The 23500-nt window shown below is 51.8% G+C and overlaps 3 protein-coding genes across 4 annotated transcripts; all 3 read right to left on the minus strand.

Annotated features, from left to right (window-relative positions):
* Window positions 1-791: 791 nt before the first annotated feature.
* GNMT (glycine N-methyltransferase) lies at window positions 792-3096 on the minus strand. The gene is made up of 6 exons (XM_053974283.1): window positions 2828-3096; window positions 2547-2674; window positions 2119-2232; window positions 1476-1618; window positions 1202-1323; window positions 792-1098 (listed from the first exon to the last, which is right to left on the minus strand). Exons 1-6 carry the CDS (start codon window positions 3031-3033, stop codon window positions 927-929), a joined length of 885 nt encoding a protein of 294 aa, XP_053830258.1. The 5' UTR covers window positions 3034-3096; the 3' UTR covers window positions 792-926.
* A 319-nt stretch (window positions 3097-3415) lies between these two features.
* Window positions 3416-8799, minus strand: CNPY3 (canopy FGF signaling regulator 3). 2 transcript variants are annotated; one of them, XM_053974281.1, is made up of 8 exons: window positions 8733-8799; window positions 8277-8588; window positions 8003-8038; window positions 5094-5217; window positions 4862-4958; window positions 4330-4452; window positions 4027-4144; window positions 3416-3899 (listed from the first exon to the last, which is right to left on the minus strand). In XM_053974281.1, the coding sequence occupies exons 1-8, from the start codon at window positions 8782-8784 to the stop codon at window positions 3694-3696; spliced, it is 1068 nt and encodes a 355-aa protein (XP_053830256.1). In that variant the 5' UTR covers window positions 8785-8799; the 3' UTR covers window positions 3416-3693. The 2 variants fall into 2 exon arrangements, with proteins under 2 accessions (XP_053830256.1, XP_053830257.1); XM_053974282.1 differs by lacking the exons at window positions 8003-8038; window positions 8277-8588; window positions 8733-8799 and adding an exon at window positions 6923-7050.
* Window positions 8800-9268: 469 nt separating this feature from the next.
* On the minus strand, window positions 9269-23284 carry POLR1B (RNA polymerase I subunit B). The gene is made up of 15 exons (XM_053974001.1): window positions 23128-23284; window positions 22890-23057; window positions 20911-21057; window positions 19942-20074; window positions 18829-18965; window positions 18124-18347; window positions 17224-17395; window positions 16181-16352; window positions 15100-15381; window positions 14394-14527; window positions 13811-13981; window positions 13063-13219; window positions 12288-12484; window positions 11646-11899; window positions 9269-10811 (listed from the first exon to the last, which is right to left on the minus strand). The coding sequence occupies exons 1-15, from the start codon at window positions 23269-23271 to the stop codon at window positions 9932-9934; spliced, it is 3372 nt and encodes a 1123-aa protein (XP_053829976.1). The 5' UTR covers window positions 23272-23284; the 3' UTR covers window positions 9269-9931.
* Between the last annotated feature and the right edge of the window lie 216 nt (window positions 23285-23500).

A 23500-nucleotide genomic window follows, 5' to 3' on the forward strand; every position in this document is an offset into this window, starting at 1 on the left:
CCAGAGCTGTGTTTGGCAGCTGCTGTGGCCAGGTGCCTGCAGCTGCCTTCAGCTTTGTGCAGCCCAAGGGGTTGCTGGTGCTAGGTTTTGCCCCACCTGCTGTAGGCACTGATCCTTCTGACAGCTGATCCCTGAGCCAAGTGTGGCTGTGAGGGCCTGCTCTCCCTGGAGCTCCTCTGCTAAAGGTTGGTTCCACAGTAGCTTCTGGCATTCCATGTGTGAGTTTGCAGCTGGTGCATACCTGGAGCCCTGTGGCTCTGGCTCTGGTGCCTGAGCGTGTTCAGGCAGGGCTGTCCCTGACCGCACTGCTCTGTGCTGCTGGATCTGGGCACCGCATCTTCCCCAGGGTGGAAGGGAGGGAGCTGCAGCCACAGCAGAAGCACTGGTGGAGGCTCCAGCGTGGAGCCTCCCCACTCTGGGAGCTCCAGTGGGGGAGTGGGTATCCCTATATGGGGCTGAGGAGTATCAAGAAAAGGAGTCAGCACCTGTTTGGGAGGCGCATGTGAGAAAACAGGTTCCAGCACACTCCTGTGAGCTGTGCTGCAGGGACTCAGCTGGGGTGTGCAACCACCTGGGAGCAGCTCACCCCTCCTTCCGCTTCAAGGGGGCCCCCAAGCCCCACACTGCTGGCATGTTAGCACCTGCAGCCGGGGACTTGGCAGGGCAGCTGTGCCTCCACCCATCCTGTGCCACCCCCAGGCTGAGCATCTCCTTCCGCAGAGTCCTGAGGAGTCAGTGGCCATCCCCCTTGCCCCGTACCCTGCCCATACAGGGACACATGGACCATGATCGCAGGTAGCTCTCACAAGTGTTCTTAATTAAGGGGAAGGGTCTCCCAGGTGGCTCTCAGCCATGTTCCCACCCCCTGCTTGGACCCACAGCTGCTTGGAGCTCTCAGCCACCACAGTCCCATCTCTGTAGGCCCCTCAGCCTGTCTTCTTCACGACATGGATGAAGTAGCAGGGCACGTGGGCCTGTCCCGGTGTGTAGGGCTGGAAGTCGCCCAGGACAGTGTGCTGGCACTTTCCATGGAAGGCACCTTTCAGCAGAGCTGTGAAGGCCTCCAGCTGGTGCGGGTAGTAGGACAGCCGAAACTTGCTGCAAGGAGGCAGTGCTGGTGAGGCAGGGGGACAGCGGGGCACAGTGCCAGCCACCCCCCCCCCCCCCCCATGCCAGGAGCCACCTCTGCAGCTCTTCTCACCTCAGCTCTGGGTCTGCCCCTGCCTCAGTGGGGGGGACCTGCACCGTGTAGTCCAGGGTCACCATGTGTGCCTTGTTGTTTACCAGCAGCACTGAGGTGGTGATATCCTTGGTCAAGTCGCTCTGGGAGACCACAGGAGGACATCTGTGTCCTGTGGGGACTCAGTGGCCCCCAGCTTGGGCACAGTCCTGCTGCCTGCCCTGCCTGGTCCCCTTGGGGCCATGGGGCTGGGGCAGAGGGGATTGGGATGGGGGAGGGCCTGCCAGCCACCGACCTTGTAGTAAATGTTCTTGCCGGGTGGTGCGCAGCCTGTGGCCAGGATGTGATCGTAGTTGCGGTGGTCAATGACCAGGACACCCCCAGGCCGCACCATGCTGGCAATGTTCCTCAGGGCCAGCTTGTGGTCACTCTGGTCCCCTGGAGAGGAATCTATGGCGTCTCCAAGCACTGACTGTACGCCGTGGCACAGCCCATATGCCCTCATCTTACCCATAAACACATACACATGCACACACAGATACCTGACCCTACCATCTTGACCAAATCTCAGCTTGGAGAACCCACAGCCCCACCCATGGCATGAGCTCAGGCATGTTCTCAGCCTCACTGGAGCAGAGCATGCCACGTGGGAAACCCACCACCCGCCTTTGTGGCACAAATCTGGGTGTGCCTCCAGCCTTGCCAGAGCTGTGACATTGATGCACAAACCTCCACCATGACCATGGAACCCAGTGGGCGCATTCATGTCACAGACTGGGGCCTCAGTTCCACCGTCCCTGGAGATGCACCATGAAACAGCAGCTCCACTGTGCGTAATCCCATCCCACTAATGCCATGATTTAGGACACGTTCTCAGCTTGCTGGAAGGCACTGTGCATGCATAGGTGCTCCCTGTTCTCTCCCCTGCCCCAACTCACCTTTGAAATCAGGCAGGTGTGCAAAGGAGTTCCCGAGGCAGATGACTGCATCAAACCCATCCCCTGGCTTCTCCAGGTCCTTCTCCAGCGTGAGCCAGTTGGCCTCCTCGATGACTGCAGCACAGGGAAATGGATAAGAGTAGGGACACCCAACAGCCTCCCCTGCCTGCAAGACCCCTTCCCAGCATCACCCAGCCCTTCCCAGGCCCTTCAGGGTGCTGGCTCTGGCCTCTGGCCAGCAGCCAGATAGGCAAGGACCATGGCTTGTCTTTGCCGAGCATCTGGCACTGTCAGGTCCCCGCAGCAAGGCCACTCGGCCAGCGGCAATCCCAGATGAGTGGCCCGAGCGCTGCGAGGGGCCATGGACAGTGCGCTGGGGGACAGTGTCAGTGTCCGCAGGCCCCTCCCGGCCCCCACAGCCCCCGCACCCCATCGGTCGAAGGGCTCCTCCTTGCGCCGCTCCCAGCGCTCCTTCAGCGCGTACTTGAGCATCTTGTCGCTGGCATCGACGCTGGTCACCTGGAAGCCCTCCTCGAGCAGCATGATGGAGTCCACCCTGGGGACATGGCTGTCAGCGGGGCCAGGGGCAGCTGAAGGGGCGGGGAGGGGGCTTGGAGGGAGGGGGGCATTGGGGATGGCCGGGCAGCGAGGCCCCGGGCAGGGGGAAGGGACACCTGGGAGGTGGGCGGGAGGGGGCGCGGGGCCTCACCCGGTGCCGCAGGCCACGTCCAGGACGGAGCGGCAGCGGTGCTGGCGGAGCAGTGCCAGGAGCCAGCTGCGGTACTCGGCCGTGCGGCTCCGGGTGTCCCCGATGTACAGCTGCCACACGCGGGCCGCCCGCCCGTCCGCGTACTGGTCCGGCAGCCCCTCCGCCGCCACTCCCAGCGACCGCGTCCGGTACACGCTGTCCACCATCCCGCCGCCGCCACCGACACGGACCCGGACACCGACACCGCCGCGGCCCCTCAGCCTCGCTGCGCCGCGCCCCCGCCGCGCCCCGCCCCCGCGCTCCCACCAATCCCCGCCGCGTCCGCCCCCGCGGCCCCGCCAATCGCCGCTCGCGCCGCGCCCCTCCCGCCCCCCCCGCCCAGGCCACGCCCCCATCAATCCGCGCCGCCGGGCGGCGCTCGCGCCGCGCCCCCTCATGGCCCCGACCTTTGCCTCGGCGGGGTCAGAGCCCGGCCCGGGCCGCGGGACCCGCCCGCCCCTCACCGGCCTCCCCGGGCCGCGCCGCAGCAGCGCTGATCCCGCACCCAGCAGCAGCAGAAGCAGGGCCGGCAGTGGCGGCGGCGGCGACTCTGGGGTAAACGTCTTTATTTACAGTCCCGGCGGCGTGCGAGGAGCCGGCGGTGGGGCAGCACTCGCGGCCTCCCGGAGCTGGAGCCTCCGGCAGGGATGCGGCAGGCCTGGGTCCGCGGCTCCGTGCCACCTAATCACGGGATAGCACCCAGGCTGGCAAGGTGGGGCCAGGCGCTCCGGTCTCCCCCGGGTCACAAGTCCCTTTTCCTTTGGTACCCATAGGCACAGCGGGGTGAAACCCCGGAGCGGGTGGCCCCGGGGGCAGGGGCTGCGTGCCTACAGCTCATCAGCTGGGCTGTGGGTGAGCGGAGCCTGCTCCTGGACCCCCTCCAGGGCCTCCCCTGTGTCCGGAAGGCTGGCAGCTCCCTCGCGCTCATCCTTCTGGCCCTTTTTCTTCTTCTTTCCGCTCTTTTTTTTGCTCTGCTTCTCCCCCACGCTTGCCAAATCACCCTTCTTGCCAGTCCACTTTTCTGCCAGGCAGCCTAGGGAAAAGAGAAGGGCAGAGTGGGCTCTGATGGAGAGGCAGGACTCTCCATGCTTTAGCAAGGCTCCCCTGCCCTCCTGAGCATTCCTGCATTATTTCAGCCCCTAGCAGCAGCCAAGACTTACTTGTGTCCTTTCCTTTTAGTACGTGGTTGGCACAGAGAAACTGGGAGAGATCCTCCGTCTGGTGGTGCCTGTACCAGTCTTCGATCACATCTTCATACTCCTCTACCAGCACATCGCACTAGGGCAGAGAGGAGAGCCCAGCTCCAGACATGTGCTGGTGTGGCAGGACCAGGGCCAGGTTCCTGCCACAGGTCCTGCCAACATCCTGCTCCCAGGACTGCAGCCCTGGATGCTCTCCCCACTTCCACTCCAGCCTACAAGGTCATAGCAGCCACTGAGGGCCAAGCCCATGGGGCGGGGTACCTGCTTTTTGAGGTCAGCCACCTCAGCGGAGGTCTCATTCCACAGCTCGTAGGGGATGTCCATCACCACCTTGACACCCTTGTGCACCAGATTGTGCAGGGTCTCGAACGTCTCTGACATGCCCTGTGAGGGAGGGAGCAGCACTGCATGGTGAGGTGGTGGTCCTCCTGCAGGGCTCCCACTCTCTCCTCCCAGTGTCAGCCACACAAGCCTGCCCAGCCATGCAGGAACATGCAAGCCAGATCCCCGGGCCATCAGCATTACTAGTGGGGAGATCAAGTTGCAGTGAGTTCCCCTCTGCAAACCTGGTCCCAAACCCAAGAGGAAGACAGCCCCACGTTCCCTCCATCAGGCAGGAGCCTGCCCAACAAAGACAGGACCCCACATCTGACCTGGGGGGCAGTATGGCCTTGCTTGCCAGGCACTATCAGGGGATCCAGAGGATGGGAAGAATGGACCTGGTTTGTCACTCCGGCAGTGAAGGGATGGGTGAGGCACATTTCGGAGCAGGAACTGGAGGAATGGCCCTCACCTTTGCGAATCTGTTACTGCCACTCCTCTCCTTGTGCAGGTTGTAATCCAACAGCCGCTTGCAGATGTTCTCTGTCACCTCAATTAACCGGATGTCCCTGCATGGAGAGAAGGAAGGGCTCAGGCTTGGTGTGGGCCCCCAGCAACAGCCAGGGCACAGGGTGAGCCTCCCAAAGCCCCCAGCTCCGGAGACAGCGACAGCAGCAGGAGACTCCCATCCCATTCCCACTTACGACTGTGTGTACTTGACAGCAGAGCCCTTCCCGTCCAGGAAACCATACTTGGTGTCGATCACCTCCTTGGTCTTGCCAGTCTCCTCGAAGGCGGATTTCAGCTCCACGGCTACGTACTTGCACACTGTGGGAAAGAGAGAGCACAAGTGGTTTAGGGGGTGTCACTGTTCAGACAGGCAGCGTGAGAGCACCTGAGACAGCAGCAAGAACCAGCCCAGGAACTGGGCACACCAAAGTTGCTGTGAGCACAAAACACATTTTGGCCATCCAAAGAAATAACCAGGAATAGCTCAGCTGCTTCCACTGGAGAACGCTTGAAGCAGGAGCACACAACCAATGTTTCAGTGTCAACCAGATGCTGTGGCACAGCTGGAAGTCACACAGGCTCAGTTTTGCCTGCAGCTTTCACCCCAAAGCCTCTACCTCCCTGCCACAAGCTGCTCTACTCCTTTTGCAAGAGCAAGGGGTTTTTTCGCAGTGCAAATCCCAGTGTGGCTCAGAGCTTCTCCTCGTAATGACAGCACGTCCCACCTGGTACTGGTTCTGTGCTCTGGGGACTCTGGGGGTGTTCTGGGGACTGAGCAGCTGGCAGGGCTTTGTGGGCTGGGTGACAGGACAAAGTGCTGGCCATGACCTCGAGCAACACAACCTGAGGCTCTGCCTGCAGCAGAGACCACATCATCAACAGATTTAGAACACAGTGCATGGTTATTTTTATAAAACTAAAAAAAATAAGGCTTTATTTCTTCTGTAAAGAGCCCAACAGAGCTATAGAAACAGACAGCAGGAGAAGTATCTCAGGGGTTTACAAGTGGGAATGGGGAGGGATGGAAGCCAGGCATGGTGTGGCCATTCCTCCCCCAAAGATAGGGCCTCAGGAGGCTGGAGAAAGCTTTGTCCAGTGCTGTGGGGTCCTGTTTGTCAGGAGCCACCTCTTCTTCGAGCTCTACTTTAGGAGAAGTGCCAAGCTCCAGCAGGAATGATCTGACAGCAATGAGCCAGTGTCTTCTCCCAGGCAATTATGTGAGTTGAGAGATGCCCCAAGCAGGAAGAGAGCGAGGTGGCTTCTCCAGAGCTCCCATGCATGTGCTGAGAAGCCTGTGCACACCTCCCGCACAATCCTTTCTTTGCTGGCACAAGGGGCTGGAGGCAACTATGGCCATTTCTCAGGTGGGATGATCTCTCCTTCCTGCAGACCCTTGGAGCTCGACTCTCAAGGATGTCCGCCTCCACACCATACCTGCTGCAGTTCCCACACATGCCAGGAGTGCCTACTGCTGAGTCCAGTTATCCAGATGCTTCCTGCAACTTCTGCTGTGCACTGACACAGGTTCGAAGCCTGGGCAAGAAGAGGAGCAGAGTGTGGTCAGTGCTTGCTCTGATGCTTCTCTGAGGTTACACTGGTGCCACAGCAGAACTCGGACATCAGCATCTCCAGAGCTGCTTCCCCGGCAGGAAAAGCTTTGTAAAGAACTCCCTAAGTTTTTCACTTTCTCTTTGCTGTCCAGCTCCACATGCGCCTGTACAACAAAGACAGAGGAAACCGCACCAGGGAGCAAATAGCCGTCATGACCTACCCTGGACTGCCTGTGAACCAAAGGGATACTCAGATAGGAAGCATCACGGACACCAAACTGTAAGCAGCACACACGACCAGTCCCAACTACGAACCGGCAGGCGATCAAGTGACTGCCGGGAACAGCGATGCCCGCGGATAGGAGGCGGGCAGAGGGGCAGCCCGCGGGGGCGCAGCCCCGCACCAGTAACCCCCGGCCCGAGCAGACAGCGGGCGGTGGCCGATCAGCCCGGTCCCCCGAGGCCCCACTTACCCTCGCACTTGCTGGGCAGTCGCACCCAGTCCGAGTCGTCGCCCCCCGCCAGCGCCGCCGCCATCAGCAGCATCAGCAAGGCTGCCCCCGCCGCCGCCGCCGCCATGACTCCGCTTCCGGGGCGCGCTCCCGCCCCGCCACGCCCCGTTACCAAGGCGACCCCGCCGCGCCGGCCAATGGCGGAGGCGCGCGTGACCCGCGTGACCAATCCCCGCCGGCCGCCGCCAGCCAATCCCGGCGGCGCGCGGCCCCCGTCGCACCGCCCCCGGGCGGTCCCGCCGAGCGCCCACGTGGGGAGGGGCGCACACGTGGCCGCGCCGTCCCTCGGGGTAGCCCACAACCTTCCGGGGGCCCTCCCTGCCACTGGAACTCTGGAAACCTTCCCCCCCGAGGTACCTCGGGGCCCCTTTCCTACCTCCGGATAATTTGGGGTCCCTTCCCATCCTCCAGGTAATTCCGGGGCCTTGCCACCCACAGAAATGTGTCAGCTCCTCTCTCTTGTCCACCCAAACCAAGACTCCGATCCTGTACGTCCCCCAGCCAACCCCTCTCTAGTCTCCAGAATATTTCCAGTGACTTCCACATCCCTACACCAAACCAGGGGGACTTACCCTTCAGGCGGGGGCAGCTGCCCATGCCCTCAGCTCTGGGCGAGGAGAAGGGAGGTAAGGACAGCATCAGAGAGCAAGACTTTCAGCAACACCACACGGACAGCCATAAGCAGCACTGCCAAGGCAGGGGCTGGTGACACTGCAATGGAAGGGTGAGGTGATGCCTGCCACAGACACCCCACTACACCCATGTCCTTTCCAGGCCTGCCATGGGGCCATGTTTGGGCAGACCCAGGATCTTTACACATTCCAGAGACACCTCATGTCACCCTCATGCTGTTTCTGAGGGCAGGCTGGCTCTGACCCAGTTTCCCTATTCTTCCCACCAAGGTGAAGCTTCCCTCCCTCTTCCTCAGTCCCACAACACTGGGAAAACCCATCCCAACCACCATATAGCCCCAGCCAAGCCACTGCCAGGGCTTTCTCCCTGGCAGCTGACATTCCCACCAGGCAGGGGCCAGAGACTCACCAGCTGTGCTACACAGCTCTGCTGCCTCCTCGTTGCCTGTGGGATGAAAGAGCAGCTGGGGAGGTGCTGGCAGCCCAACACCAGGTGCATGGCAGGGCTAGCCACAAACCCCTTCCTGTGAGCGGGACAGCAACGTTTGCCCCTAGGGCTTCACACCTGCTCCCTGCTGGCCCCAGAGGCCCTGCCGACCTCCGTCCTCGGGGGCCACCAGTGCACCCACTAGGCTGGGCAGCAGTGGCCAAGGCAGGCAGAGGGGGTGGCAGCAGGGTCATACCCGTGATGTGGATGGGGCTGGAGCTGTGGGATGGGGAGGTCCTGTTGGCCCCCACATGGCAGGCAAGTTCCCTCTCGTGTGGGGGGTCACTGGAAAGGAGGGAGACAGAGCAGACGGTGCCACCATCTTCCCGGGAGGCCCCATAGGCAAAGGACTGCAGGATGCTACCGTTCCCACCGGAGATCCAAACAGCATGGCCAGAGCTGGGGGCCAGGTCGCTCACCACGCACACCACCAGCTGCCGGCGCTGCCCAGCCAGCACCATGCTCAATGGCCGGGTCAGCATAGGCAGTGGCACAGCTGCCCTGCCAGCTGAGAGAGACAAGGGCTAGGGGCACTGCTGCCCTCACACATCCCACCCAGCACGACTGCCAGCTCGGCAGAGCTTAGCCTTTGCATCCAGGCTGGGCGGCACCCGGCCTTTCCGCCTCCTGGTTTTGTCCCGGGGGTACTCACGGGGCAGGAGCGGGAGCAGAGCGGCAGCCAGCAGCACCCGGAGCAGCTCCATGGCAGCTGCAGCGCATGGGGCCGCCAAGGGCTCAGCCCCCACCCGCAGCTCCAGCTGCGCCGCCCACCGCCGGGGCTGCGGGGCTGGCGCGGCGCCCCCCTGCCGGTGGTACAGCCCCGCCCCGGCCGGGGCCGCTGCTCCTTCTCGGTCGCGCCACCGAGAGTTCCGGCCCCGGGGGTGCTGCGGCCCCTGCGGGAACCGCTGGGCGTGCGGCACATCCTCACCTCGCCACCGCCCGCCGAGCCCCGGGAGCACCCCGCGGCCCAGCACGGCGCTGCCGGCAGGTGAAGAAGAAACTACACAAGAACTCTGGGCCGTACCGCAGGGTACGGCTGTGCCCGAGGCACACGCTCGGCCCCCGCGGTGGCCGGGGCAGGCAGAGGGGAACGGACGAAACCTGGGACAGGGCGGTGTGGCAGTTGCTGTGGACTTAAGGGGAGGATGAGCTTCAGTCCTACAATATCCATGCTGCACAAGCACGAGCCAGGCTGAAAATAAGCCTACTTTATTCTTCTTCAGCCAAACGCACCAAAACAAACCCCAAACCCCAGCACCGCTGGGCTTGGTGACACCAAACACTTCCAGGACACACCTGGCAGGGCAACCTTGATTACTTGCAGTCAAGGCTGTGGCTTCACGCACCAGAACTTTGTGCCACCTTCTTTATGACTCAAGGTACATGTATTGAAATAAAGAAAAACAAAACATGTACAATAACTTCAACACAAACCCATCATTAAGGCATATGTTTTTCAAAGATTTTTCTTGAAAAAAACAACAATTTTTTTTTTGTAATTTCCAGCATTCACTTTATGCTGTTTTATGACCTCTTCATACCTATAGTTTCAGCCCGAATTCAAAGAACCCCATCACTCTCAACCCAAGAGCTTGGGCGGAGCAGCAATATTGCCTGATTTTCATACACATCTCAATAGCTGGTGATCCTTTAGGAAGTCCAAACAAACCAACAGAGCCATCTTTCCTTGCCCTACAGCTTGGCAAGCACCCTGTCGCAATACAAACATCAAATTAATCTTGAATTCTTTTGAAGAACCTGAGAACTGACTTAATACCTGAAACTCAGGGACAAGGACAAGACTTGTTATGTGCCTCCTCCCTCCAACTATTCACCATGCCAAGGACCAAGTTACTCCACATTGAGCTTTGTTTTTATGTTCATGGCTGCCAGCTCAGCCACAAAGTAGCGGAAGACATGGGGCACAGGTACAACCTCGATGGCGTCCACCTCGCTGCAGATGGAGCAGGAATACCTCCTGCTGCTGGTCACAGAGGAGTGGGACAGTTTCTCCAGCACAGGGGATGTCATGCTGCCGCAGCTTGTGCACACGTAGGCTACGGAGCCGTCGGAGCAGTTGAACAGGCGGTCCTGCAGCAGGAAGGACGTGCCGTGGGCCAGCAGAGCATCCCGCTCCATCTCACCGAAGCGGATCCCACCTTCCACGTTCCTGCCCTTGACAGGCTGGTTGGTGACAGCGTCTCGGGGCCCCGTGGTCCTCACCTGGAACTTGTCGGAGACCATGTGGCGCAGGCGCTGGTAGTACACCACCCCCACAAAGATCTCTGCCTCCAGCTCCACCCCGCTGATGCCACTGTACATCTTCTCTGTGCCAAAGAAGTTGTAACCTGCGCTCGCTAAAGTCTCACCAAAGTATTTCAGAGCAGACTTCTTCTCGGTGAAGGTGAAGGGAGTGGCATCATAGGAGACCCCATGCAGGGCTGCTGACTTCCCCGCCATGCTCTCAATTAACATTCCAATGGTCATGCGGGAGGGAAAGCCGTGAGGGTTGAAGAGGATGTCTGGAACCATCCCATTCTCTGTGAAGGGCATGTCCTCGATGGGCCAGAGCTGGCTCAGGATACCTTTCTGTCCGTGACGGCTGGCAAATTTGTCTCCAATAGTGGGATTTCGGGGAACCCTCACAGTGATGCAAGCCTTCTTGAACTTCCCAGTGCCACGGTCATTGCTGCACAACCTAACGTTGTCCACAATGCCCACTTCCTTACTCCTGTGTAGGTGGAGGAATAATTATAGCAAAGGTGTCAGGCTTGATAATAATTTTTAGTTTCAAAAGGAAAATGACACAAAAAACCTAAACCACTTATCAAATGCCTTTGGACAGCTGAGAAACACCACCATTCTTCAAAGTACTACTCAGTAGTGAGGGAACTCAGACTGCGTAAGAATTAGGGCAAGGAAGCAATACAAAGGCATCTTCCAAGTGCCATTCAGGTACCACTTTCAGGTGATCGGGTAATGTGCCATCCGTGATTTAAAATAAGGATAATTTCAACCTGGTTCATCTGTTATCACACTTTGTATCTGATATACAGCATCCCACTGCCATTTCTACTGTGTTAAGGCAGCAGCCCCTCTCCCTACCACCAATAAATTCACACCATACTGATGGGATCCCAAAATAAAGCACTCAATTAAGTTCTTCAGTAGAGAGGGAAGTTCAGAGCAGAAAGGGAAGGCAAAGTGTGAGCATTAACAACAAGTGCCTTGTTCAGGGTTGTGCTCCTTCTATAGATGAGCCCTCAGCCTGATATTCCATGTGCCAGGGGTCTGCTGCAGGCTTAACTGTTATCATGTCCACATACAACCAGCACAGGCAAATCACCAAAAAAAATATCCTCCTGGGATAAGCCAGCTCTGCAGCACACACAGGCTTAGAGAAAAGATGTGATACATGCCTGGGAGTCACCTAGAGCATGAACTTCATGCTCTCTGTCACTCCATGGACACTATTATGTGAGGAGAAGAGGGAACATCTGCAGGGAAACAGCCAACTGCTCTCCCCATGGGGTAAGCAGAGCCAGGAGTGACAAGCTGTACTTACGGATAGTACACAGTGAAGGTCTCCCCTGTGTTGAGGTTCATGAAGCTGTAGAATGGATCCCCAGGCTGCAGGATAGACCCAACAAAAGGCAGTCCATCAGCATCCAGCTTCTCCCCAACGTTTGGATCGCCAGGCCTGATGCCAAATACTAAATTATCTCCTGCCCTGCTGGCTTTAAGGGAAAGGTCAATGCTCTCTGCCTTGATAACACTTCCATAAGCAAATCCTCTCTGCCACGAAGATTTATTTACGATCTAAAAGGGAGAAACAAAAGCCTGTTAAAGACTTGCTGATAACTTAAAAGAAGAAAATATTTACAAAGGTAAGCATCAGATCAAAATGGGAACATTGCCTTTTTAAAGTCTCCCAGTAAGTCAGCATTCCAAAAAGCTCAAGCCTCATGTAGCCCCAGTATTTTTCAAAGCTGGAAGACCACAGCCTTGGACAAATGAAGCTCTGCTCTACTCCCAGAACTTCCAGCTGTAACAACACAACCACTGTGCTGCTGAATCTGCCCAGAAGATGTGAGGACCAGCAGAGAAAGAAAGCGGGGTCTTCTCAGCTGAGTGTCACGCCTACTCCCAGTGCCCCACATCAAATTCCTTCACAGAACAGCAGGATTTTTTCCTTTTGGTGGCTTACCATTGCATCTTCCATGTCATAGCCACTGTAGGAGATGACAGCCACGATGGAGTTGGTGCCAACAGGATAGCTGTCCATCCCATAATAGTCATACATGCTGGGCCTCACCATAGGGCTCTGAGGGGTGTGCAGGTGGTACAGCTTGTTATCTGAGCGATCCTTGTAGTTGTAAACAGGAAACCCCATGGTCTGCTTTCCTGGAGGGAAGGAGGGAAACTTGGATTTATTCCTCTGTGTATCTTGTTAAGAAAAAACCTGGAAATACTACAAATTTAGAGGGATTATCAATCTTAACTCCCTTGGAATTTAATAATTGCCCTAAGCCCAGCTCTAATTTTTCTGTGAACCACAATACTCAATGCCTTTCACAGCATTTCATAATTACTACATCTAATTTTGTTTTCTTTTCTGCAATTTCAAAATCCCCACTAAGGTTAGCGTGGTGTTTCTGGTTTTGCTTACTTGGAGATTTTTTTTGTGTGTTTACTTGTTTTGTTTTGGGGGGAGATGTATATGTGTTCTCTCCCCAGTGTTTCCCAGAGTGAGGCCTATGTTATGTATTTCCAGGCCAAAAAGCATTTGCTTCTGCAGCATCAATATCCTGCCAAGGGAATCGAGTTTTGAACAGTCATATTGCTACTTTCTCATACTTTAGTATGAGAAAGAGGTAGTGTTTTAAGGACATCTTTCTGATAATACTGTCAGAAATTCAATATACTAGAGGTGTTAATCCCTCTGCCCAGGGTCTTGCAGCACTGGGTACTTCAGCACTTACCCATCTGGCACTGGTACATGTTCCGTGGACTTTGGTTGTGGTCAGAGAAGGGAATGAGATTGGCTACCACGCTCAAAATGCTGTGAGGGAAGAGTTCCTGGTGAGTGGTCACTCCAGGCACCACCTCTGACTCCAGAGTGGCCACATTCATGAAGATCTGCAAACATCAAATTGGATAATGCTTGTTCACTGCCTTTTTTTAAAGGGAAGGAAACAAAACAAAGCTGTCTCCGATGGCTTTCTATACATTTCAGTTTTAGCTGTGGTTGTTGCCTGCACTGTAGTGTATTAGCAAGAGAAATCAGATAGCTGGTAAACCACCTATCACAGATTAGCTGCAAGGGAAGGAAGCCTGAAATACAAAACTGCACTAACGTGTCCTCCTTTCTGTCTCCCAGTTTAATAGTTCCAAGTGGATGAGCTCCCCAGCAATCCTCTGCTTGGCTGCCCAGGAGCCATTTGGCAAACACGATGTAACACAAGATGACATAGTACACACAACACAGCAATCCTTTACCTCAAATCTTCACAAAGTTAATACCGAGAGCAGATTTGAAGATCTCAAAAAGATCTCTACAGTCCAGCTATGACGTTTACCAGAAATCAATCTGCAGGAGTGAAAAACCCCCTTTTGTCACCTATTCTAGCTCTTCAACATAAGCCTCATCCTCAGCTTCTTTCATAAATATTTACCAAACCCATTTTTGATGCCAGGTACCTCTGTAACATGGGAATATGCAAACCCCACCTGTTCCAGAGTCCCAATCCATTCATTCCTTCCATAGGACAGGTTTCTGACAGGCCGCACCATCCGGCAAGGGTTAGTGAAAATGAAGAGCCCAGGATACAGGCTGGGTTTTCCTGTCATTGGGATAAGGACCACTTCTGCCCGTGCAGGAAATCTCTTCTCTTGTGTTATCTGTTGGTGCAAAGAAGTAACAGTCTAGAAACACTAAGTTTAACTAAACTGCATCCACCTGGTCACACAATGAAAATGTCAACCACAGGTGTAGCCACTAATAAAAAGCTACAGAGAAGAGTTCTTAGAAATACTTTTCGAAAAGCCTCCACCAAAAAATAAAGACAGAATAGGTCTTATCCTGCCTTTTCCAAGAAAATGTTCTTTCAAAATCTGTAACTTTGTAAACCAACAGATGAAACATATGGATCAATAAAAAAGGTAACACAAAAGCACACTCCAATGCTAATATACAGCCAAAGATAACTTACTGGGTCAGAAAAGAAGCCTAAGAAGTTCAAAACATTCCTATTTTTGACCACTGCATGTTCAAGATGTTTAACTAAGAAACATTTCAAACAAGACAACAAACCTTGAAACGGCGGAGAGTTTGTGCAATCTCAGGAGCCAGCTCCTGCTCTACCCAGCCCACCATGGAGCCATCTAGCACAACTCTGTAGCACTCTGAGTAAGGCTGGCTTGGAGCTGCATCAATGGGGGTGACACCTGTGGCAAGAGGGGGTTGATGGACACAACAGCCAAAACAAACAAAACACAGAAGTTATTTCTGCACTTCTCAGTTCACACCTAGAAACTTTCTGAGACATCACAAAATTCTTGGCAAAGCCATAGACAAGTTCAATGGAAAATGAAAAACATATACAACTTAGAATGTCATTCCCCTTCCCATTTTTCTTACTGAAGTAAGGATTCTCATTATAGTGGCAATCACAAGTGAACTGCAGTTCAATTCAAGTCATTAAAAAGTTACTGCTTAGTCCAGTTTCTCAGAGCTGTGAGAAATTCCTTGTGCAGTTCCTTGTGCTTCAGTGAACATCTTCACACTTCAGCACACAGCTGAGAGAGACTGACATTGAATTTTACAGGCTGATGTGCCTGTACAAGCAATGTGTTATTTACCACTAAGCAGAAGCCCAGTAAGTACAGGTCAAACTTGATTTCACTTCTCAACTGGGCAGTGTGCTGTGATGCTGTGTGAAGAACCCTTCCCAGGCACGGGGCTGCAGGGCAGGGAGGTAAGAAAGGAGAACACAAACCATCAGGTCAGTGAAACATACCCAGGGAACATAACAAAGGTGGAATGTCTATCACGGGCACCATCTCAGTGACAATTTCACACAGAGCTGTCATGTGGTTCATCAGCCCACAGGGCTCTCCGTCTGGGGTGTCCACAGGGCACAGGAAGCCCCAGGATTCAGGCAGCAGCTTGCGGACAGTCGTGGTTCTCATCTGGGAAAACGCTGCCCCTCTGTGTATGCAGCGGAAGTGGGAGAGGTAGCGGATGAAATTCAGCTTGTCCCCCACCACACAGAGACCACTAGCCTGCAACATGCCCAGCCCTAGGGAACAAAGGGGAGATTTATGTCAGGAACTTATCCAGCTTTAAGAAACACAGAATGATGTTACAAGACAGTTTCTTATTTTTCACTGACAACCCCTAAAGATGCTCACATTGGATCCCAACAAGGCAGGTGCATGTGCACAGGCAACTCAGTGACCTGAAGAGACCCAGAGACTTTAAATTGCAAGCTATTCCTTAAAATCAAGTTCCCTTTACAGACATGTGGAAGTCATTGCCAGTGAAGTAAATAGGAATTTGCAGCTGGTATGTTTTACCAAAATTCTGCAGGTTTTTAACCTAACTTCATTTTCTAGTGGGCACTCCATTACAACACTGTCATACTGGACACTTCAGGGAAGCATCAGATAAATCTGAATATAAATCAGCAAACCAGTTTCTCATCATTTAAGCTCATATGACTAATGGGGCAGTTGTGATTTAAAAATGCCCCTTCTCTGTCTTACGTTGCACCTTCTAAGAAGAAATAATCTTTGGGAAAGCAAATCGAATTATGGTCACTGTTTTGAACAATGCTAAACTTCATTTCAACTATTCATCTAGGTAGAGGCTTTGCTTTCGTAACTAACCTGTTCTATACCATGCACAATGCCTATGCTTGTGCATAAATCTTGCCTTTTTCCTCAACTATCCCTTTTTTCAAACCCCTTTTAGCTATTCAGTTACAATGTACAATGTCTGCCTACAAGCAGTTGTTTCCAGTTAAGAGCTCAATTTTACGTTGTTCTGCATTCTGTTTTATGGGGGAAAAAAAAGGCACCTTAAGCCTGCAGATTTACCTGTTTTAGACCTCAGGTTACCAGTTGCAAGCAGATACTCAAATGGCTTGGTGAAGTCTGGTGCCAGGCTGAATGCCTTCACCAGGCTGTCTGTATTTAGGCTGATATCTGCCTTTTCCGCTCTTTTCTCCAAAACAAACCTAACAGACTGCAGCCAGGTTTCAAGCCTCTCCTACGGTTTAAAAGTGAGAGATTTAAAATTAAAACAGGACAGGAAAGGCTCGAATTAGAACATCAGTTCTAATCTAGCACATCAGCTGCACATGCTACAGAACTCTTCTGAAATTAGCATGATGGACAACTTTTAAGGAACTGACAGTTTTCCAGACTTATTTCCAGCACTGACTTCATTCTATCAAGATGCTGATGGTATATGTCAACACAGAACTAAAACACCCACCCAACAGCTTGGCAATCACTTCCACCCAGAATGGTGATGAGTCTGGCAAATGAAGTACAATAAGAGAATTTCATAGAGCACAGACAACCCAAAGCATAAACAGTACCTATAATCTGACCACAAGGATAACTCTGTACACAGTGTACACTGTGTCTTCTGTATGCTTTAGACTATTTAGGATCTTAGGACTGAACAAAAAAGGGGCTGTTAACTCCCCTGCTGATCTGAGAGCAAGGGCTAGGCAGGAAAACAACTTTTTCTGGTTCCTGGCAACTGTTTTTCATAGCACAAAAGTGCCTCCCTAAGTTCACTTTCAAATCACACAAGTAGTAGAGAGATTTTTATAGTCTTTCAACAAAACAATACTAAAGAAAATTCTGACTAAAGGGGAAAAAATATTAAGAATTATGTAATATCTCAGGGAAGTATCTTATCAGGGGATGAGAACTACTATTCCAGAGTGAATTTCATGGGACAGCCAAACTTCTGAACACCACTACTCTCCTCCCAGCATCCTAAAATGAGGTATGCCTATAAACTGAATTGGAATAGATTAGTAGTAAGTTACCTGTTTAAGTCAGAAGCACATTACCAACTTTCTGATCCGTAAAGAAATGTAAAGATGTGGGAGCCATGACCTTACCTTTAAGAACATAAGGAAAAGCTGTCCTGGGGTAAGCACCTCGTGATTCATAAGACTGTCTGGATTATCTTCCATGCATTCCCCTTTGGCAAAAGCATAGAGCTTCTGGGTCATCATACAGAGCAGGTAGAACTTTTCAGTTCTATTGGTCAGGTGAACACAGATACAATTGCTGAAGGAAGAGAAAGAAGAAGGACAACTACCATGATCTCTTCATGCTAGCTTCATGTTCTACAAGTCTCTCCTAAATAATTGTAAACCATTTTTTAAAATAGAAGCCTAACAAGGTTAGTAGATGTAAACTACAAAATATTTCTGTTAGCACTATCAGTGTCCTGCCACAGGAACTCCCAATCTCCACTGCTATCAAGCCATGTATGGAAAACTGTGGGCTGAGCAACAGTCCAGCACAAACAAAAAAGGAAAACCACACCTAATTCCTAAAGCTGGAGGAAGAGCAAACATCCACTTTACCAGAAAAATGAATTTTTTAGTTGAATGCCTGCCACACTGACAGTCTCAAAGCCAATTCTTCCACTGCTTTCTAACTTATTTCATGAAAGAAGAAGATTTAAAAGCATCTTTTTTCTGCCATTTCAGAAGATAAAAATTATTCAGAGTTGACAGAGATTGTGTGAAACTGACAATAAACTGCAATATTTCTGTTCACCAAATGGATCCTCAAGCAGTCACAGAGCTAGCTTTAACCTTCTCTTCCTCAACCTTTGTGTATTTCATCAATGACATGACAAAAATCCCATCTAAATAAAAACTGTCACCCTCTTGTGAAACTGTTTTGGGAATACTTGTATCAATCTATTAAAATACATATCATTATAATACTCTCACATATGCCTCTAAATTCCACACAATGACGCTGGATCTCAGCCATACACAGACCTCAGAATGAAATCTGCAGCCTGTTCATTGCTGTACCACTCAGGCAGGTTGAGTTTCACTCTGAAGCTCTTTCCCAGGTAATCCAGGACATTTTGCTGTGTCAAACAGCCAGCATCCACCACTGCTCTCATCATCTCAGTAACACAGTTCGCATAAAAGGTGTCATCTTCCCTTCCTTTCACCAACTCTTCAAAAATCTGGTAGTCTGGGAAATTAACTAATGCCTGAGAGACAGAAATTTATTAGATCATAAAAATAAGGTCATAACAACATCTGTCTACAAAATTCGGCTAAAGAACTAAGGCTGTATACTAACCTCTGATTTAGGTTTTCAGTGCTCTACAAATGCCCTTCCACAATGAAAACTGCAAAATTCTCTGGGGTTGAGATGCTCAGAGAGTAATGCAGGGGATATTCATACACTGATAAAGATCTCCATCCAGACCATTCATTAGAAAAACCCCACAAAACCATGATCATGTGACTCTCCCCTCATCTCTTGTCCCTACAGACACTTCCTCTGCTGCAGACCGAGTGTTTGATTACAGTGTTACACAGTTTGGATGACCTTTCTCCAATCAGAATTGAAAGGCTGACTTAAAATACTCCAAGTGGAATTAGCTTCTTCTCATTACTTAAAATAAAGATGCTTTGCAAAACTTCTGTATTTATTCAATATAGAAATGACAAGCATTCACTGCTTACCTTCAGAGCAAATCCCAAGGGGAGGAAGAATAACTCTTTGCGAAAAATGAAATTCACCATGACACAGCCATTTTCCAAGTAGTGAAGGTTCATATTTATTGCGGTATGTTCATCCTTGACACAGTGCATCACCACCCCTGCAAAAATCACAACATCAGCATAAGCTGCACAAAACCAAGTGGCTGCATCCCTGTGTCATGTTCAAGGAGGTGCGAGACAATTAATGAGAGAAACTTTGGTACTTGACGGCTGAGAACATGAGGCAGATCGCTCACTTCACTGTCAGTGTGCCACTTCAAATAAACACATGACCTCAAGTCAGCTCTTAGCTAAAGAGGGCTGTGTCTCAGGACAGCCAGTACATCTGCTGAGAGGCTTGGAAGATGCACAAAGTTTTTAAAGAAAGATCCAGGCCTCAACTATCCTGTTTGTAACCTTTGGTTGTAGGACAGAGTAACATACAAGTAGTGTTCCTAATGGCACTCTTATCTCTGTGTTTGGGTGGCTGTGCAGCAGCAGTGTTGCCTGATCCAGCTCCACACCATCATCTGCAGGACAAAGAAAAATAAAACAAAAAAGGACCATCTAATCTGGCACTGCCTTGAAATAAACTAGCATGGAACTACAGTGTGTGCTCAAGCACCATGGTCCAGTCAAATCAGCACCTGGCAACACCTGAGTTTAAAATGCTATTTAACATTTGCTAGCTTAATTCAATTTTAAACTGGTTTTGCTGACATGAACGTAGTTTACTCTGCTTCATGAATATTAAATCTGCCACCATGAAGTATGGACAAAATCAGTGAAATTAGTTCAGTAGATTACACAATGACTTGTACTGAAGGTGGGGATTTAGTTACACCTTCCACACAACAAAAGGTGGCAAATACTGCAAAGCCTGGAATAAAATCTCCTCACTTCCCATGGATAGCTCAGACAGCTCCCACAAGGCAAGTCCCTGCTGCTTGCTTGTACCATCATGGTGGTGTGTTTACCCTTATGTGCAGCAAGAACTGTAACAAAACAAACTACCAAAATTCAGCTACAGATGGTCACTCGTGTTTGTCCTCAAGCACTTACTACTACGATGCTGCAGGAAACTGCTGAGCTTACCATACTCTGTGAAACCAGGGCCTCTGTTTTTCCACTTGTGTCTTGTCATTGCAAGAGGGAAGTTTCGCCTGGGCATAATCAGCATCCTGATTACTTTTTCTAAGCCATTGATTATAAAGTAGCCTCCCATTTCCTGTCAGGAGAAGAAAAACCATGTTAATATACTTAGAAACTCAGAACTGGCATTGTGAGTAAAAGAAAAAAATGCCTATACTACACACAAAACCCAAACATTTAATAGCAAGGAAATAGCAAGACATGATTCAGCAGTGCTTTTGGAAAGGCTACACTCCTTAGCAGGGACTTATGAAGTATAAATGTAGCAGAGTGCAAGGAAAAGGATGCATGTTCCACAATTTAGAGGAAGAAAAAGCCTTTGTGATCAATGGAACATCTCTGAATAGCTGACATTAACTTTTTAAAGTAAGTGCTCTGAAGTTCTCATTTTGAGTTTATAAACCAGAAGGATTTTCAGAGCAAAATATCTCTGGTCACATACAAGCTTACTTTTCTGATTTTCTTTTGTAGTTTTCTCTCTCTTTTTTTGCGAGTTCAAAATGCAGTGCTAAATAAGTCTGTATTCAATTACAGACAGCTAAAATGCTACTGGGGAGACAGGGAAAAAGCTGCAGAAGACAAATCGGAAATGTCTCTTTCAATGCCTGTTCTACAAATCTTTCTCTCTGCAGAGTCCCCTTCACAGCACTCTCAGTTGCTGTGTAGCAGCTGAGAGGTTCTATACCAAAACTGTAGGTATTGACACCAAACAGATCCCTGTGTTCAAGAACAGCTATGGCTGCAACTTCTCAAGCTGCTTCATTGAGCCCCCATAAACAATCTGCTTTCAAGAGAAAATGGAAAGTCAGACTTGAAACAAAATATAAATGTTCAAGCCCTGCAAAGAGAAGGTGACCTGACAGACTGTTCAGGTAAAACACAGACTTTCCTGACCCTCAAAATCCCTGTTACCTCTTCTTCCTCATGATGCTTCATAAGGTCTTGTGGAGAAAAACCACAGAGGTTGCACAATTTGGACTTCACCATGATTGGAATATACCCTAAGGGTTGTTTGATAGTCCCTTGTGGCATGTCATTCACTGACCAGCTGATGTCGGCCTAAAACAACACAACACCAACAGTAATCAAGTTAAGTTGCCCTTTTAATATCTCCTGCTATATTCATTGCACCTATCATACAACCACAAACAGTTGAACAGACTTGTATCACTGTAAAATGGTAACAATAATAAAAAAAAGAGCCAGTAGATACATGCATAAAGATTAGACTCTGGGGAACAGTCAACACGGGTTTACAGAAGAAAATCATACAAGTCTTACAAGTCTAGAGTCAGGTAAAGAAGCTGCTAGGTGAGCAAACAAAGTTGGTCTGGCCTCCTTTGCCTTCCAGACCCTTCAACAGAGCAGCCTAAATAAAAAAAGACAGCCACAGGAAAGGAAACTTCAGAAGGTAACAGTTAAAAGCAGAAGACAGCAAGTGTCCACTGAAAAGACATCCACACTACAGGCCTGACAAAACCTTTCTTCACCTAGCATGTTCGTGAGTGATCTTAAAAGCAAGAAAGAAAAGCATGCAGGAAAGAAAGTTTATTAACAAGGTCTGGCTGCGGGTCTGCAGGAAGACTGTGGGAGCAAAGAATCCTAACTTTACATGCAGAATGATGGGCTTTGAAATAGCTGCTGTCCTGCAGGAAAGAAACATTGGTACTGCAATACAGGAACATGGGTTCAACATCTGGCAGCAGCAAAAATTAGTAAACTGAGTCTCAGAAACTACTGAAAAAGGGAAGGGAAATACTACTATGCCTCTTTAAATCCACAGGGCAGCCTTACACAGGGACTGCTACAGCCTGGTCTACACCTGAAGTGATGACTAAGGGTCTACAGCTGCTCAGCAGACTGGGGCTCACATCCTACTCTGGGGCAGTGGGAACCAAGGGAGGGATATGGAGCTAAGGCAGCACAGTGGAAACAGGGAATGATTACTGACTGTTTTCTGCTGTGCATGGGCAGGGAAGGGGAGAGGTTAACCTGTCCCAGCATAAGGCAATGCCTTTTCACAAAAGGCACAGCAAACTGTTCTAACTGCTCCAAGCATTCAAAAAATAATTAAACACACAGATGGTGGGGGGAAAAAAAGAGATGGGAAATAATTCAGGTAAGAAAAATAAAATCAGCTGTAGATCAGGAAAATCTAAGATCCACTGGGAATACAGCTATGAACAATCTGCACTGCCCCACTTTCATTTTCAGATAAGGTCGCTTAGAGTGACTTTTATCACGGCAAGGTGTACAGCTTCAGAGAAATTAAAAAAAAAAAAAACCAAGAAAAACGAAAACAAGCAAAAAACCTGAAATTCCAAGCAAACACTCCATTTGCACCAGGTGCCTCACATAAGCAATCAGCTCAGACATAACTACATCATTTTAACAGAACACAGCAATGTACAATCCTTTCACACTGCAAAGGAAAATATTTGCTGGTGATGCTTCCTCTCCAGGCAAATTTCAAAGCTCTTCGCAAAAACCATGAACCTGTGACCAGGAGAGATTTATAGCTCTGGACTTTTGAAACCTGGATCCTGCAGAAACAAGATTTGGATTATGCTGCTCTCTGGGATGACACGGGTCTCCATCCAAGGTCTTCCAAGCTGGCTGGCTGCTTGCAGGAAAAAACGGGAAAGAAGGGCAGCGGGGTCAAGACCACGACAAGCTTGATGTGCGGGAAAAAAAAGCGAGGCCGCACATCATCAGCACCCCAGAGCCCAGGGGAGGCAGCGCTCCCTGAACCCCGCGTGGTATCGGTGAGCCGGAAAGGGGCCTTTAAAGCTACAGCACAGGGCCGGGACGGGAACGTGCGTGTGCGGAACTCGGCCGGGAAAGGAACACGCGTGTGCGGGGCAGGCGGGCGGCGGGGCGCGGGCACTTACGGTGATCCTGCCGCGGTAGGTGCTGCGGAGCCCGCGGCACTCTGCCGGGAACACCCTCCTCTCCTGGCACACCGTCCCGGCCGGCACGGCGGGAGGGGCGATGGACACCCCGACCAGCGTCAGCGCCAGCCGGGTGTCCTTCAGTGCGAACTCCACCGAGGGTATATCCTGCAATGGCACCGGGTTAGGGCGGCGGGGGCGGGGGAGGGCCCGGCGCCGCTCCCCGCGCCCCCCGCACCTGCACGGCGCGATAGACGCCCTCGCTGATGGCATAGTTGAAGGACTCGATGTGGGCGCTGGTGAGGTCGCGCTGGGTCGTGCCGCGCCGCGGCGGCCGCAGGCGGTGCGGGTCCAGGCGCGGCTCCGTCCCGGTGCCCGCCATGCCGCGCGCTCCTCCTCACGGGAAGCGGCGCGCGGGGAACGCCGCGTGCGAGGCTCGCACCGCCTCCCGCCGCGCCCCGCGCGTGCGCCTCGCACCCGGCCCCACCTCCGCGCGCGCCGCTTCCCGGCCGCTCCGGTTCCCGGAGCCCGCCCCGTGCGCACCCTGCCGCTCCGCCCCCCCGGGCTGCGCTCGTCGCGACGCGCGCTCCCTGCTCCCGGTCGCCCCGTGC

This window comes from Vidua macroura, chromosome 3, assembly GCF_024509145.1.
Source record: "Vidua macroura isolate BioBank_ID:100142 chromosome 3, ASM2450914v1, whole genome shotgun sequence".
Taxonomy (NCBI): domain Eukaryota; kingdom Metazoa; phylum Chordata; class Aves; order Passeriformes; family Viduidae; genus Vidua; species Vidua macroura.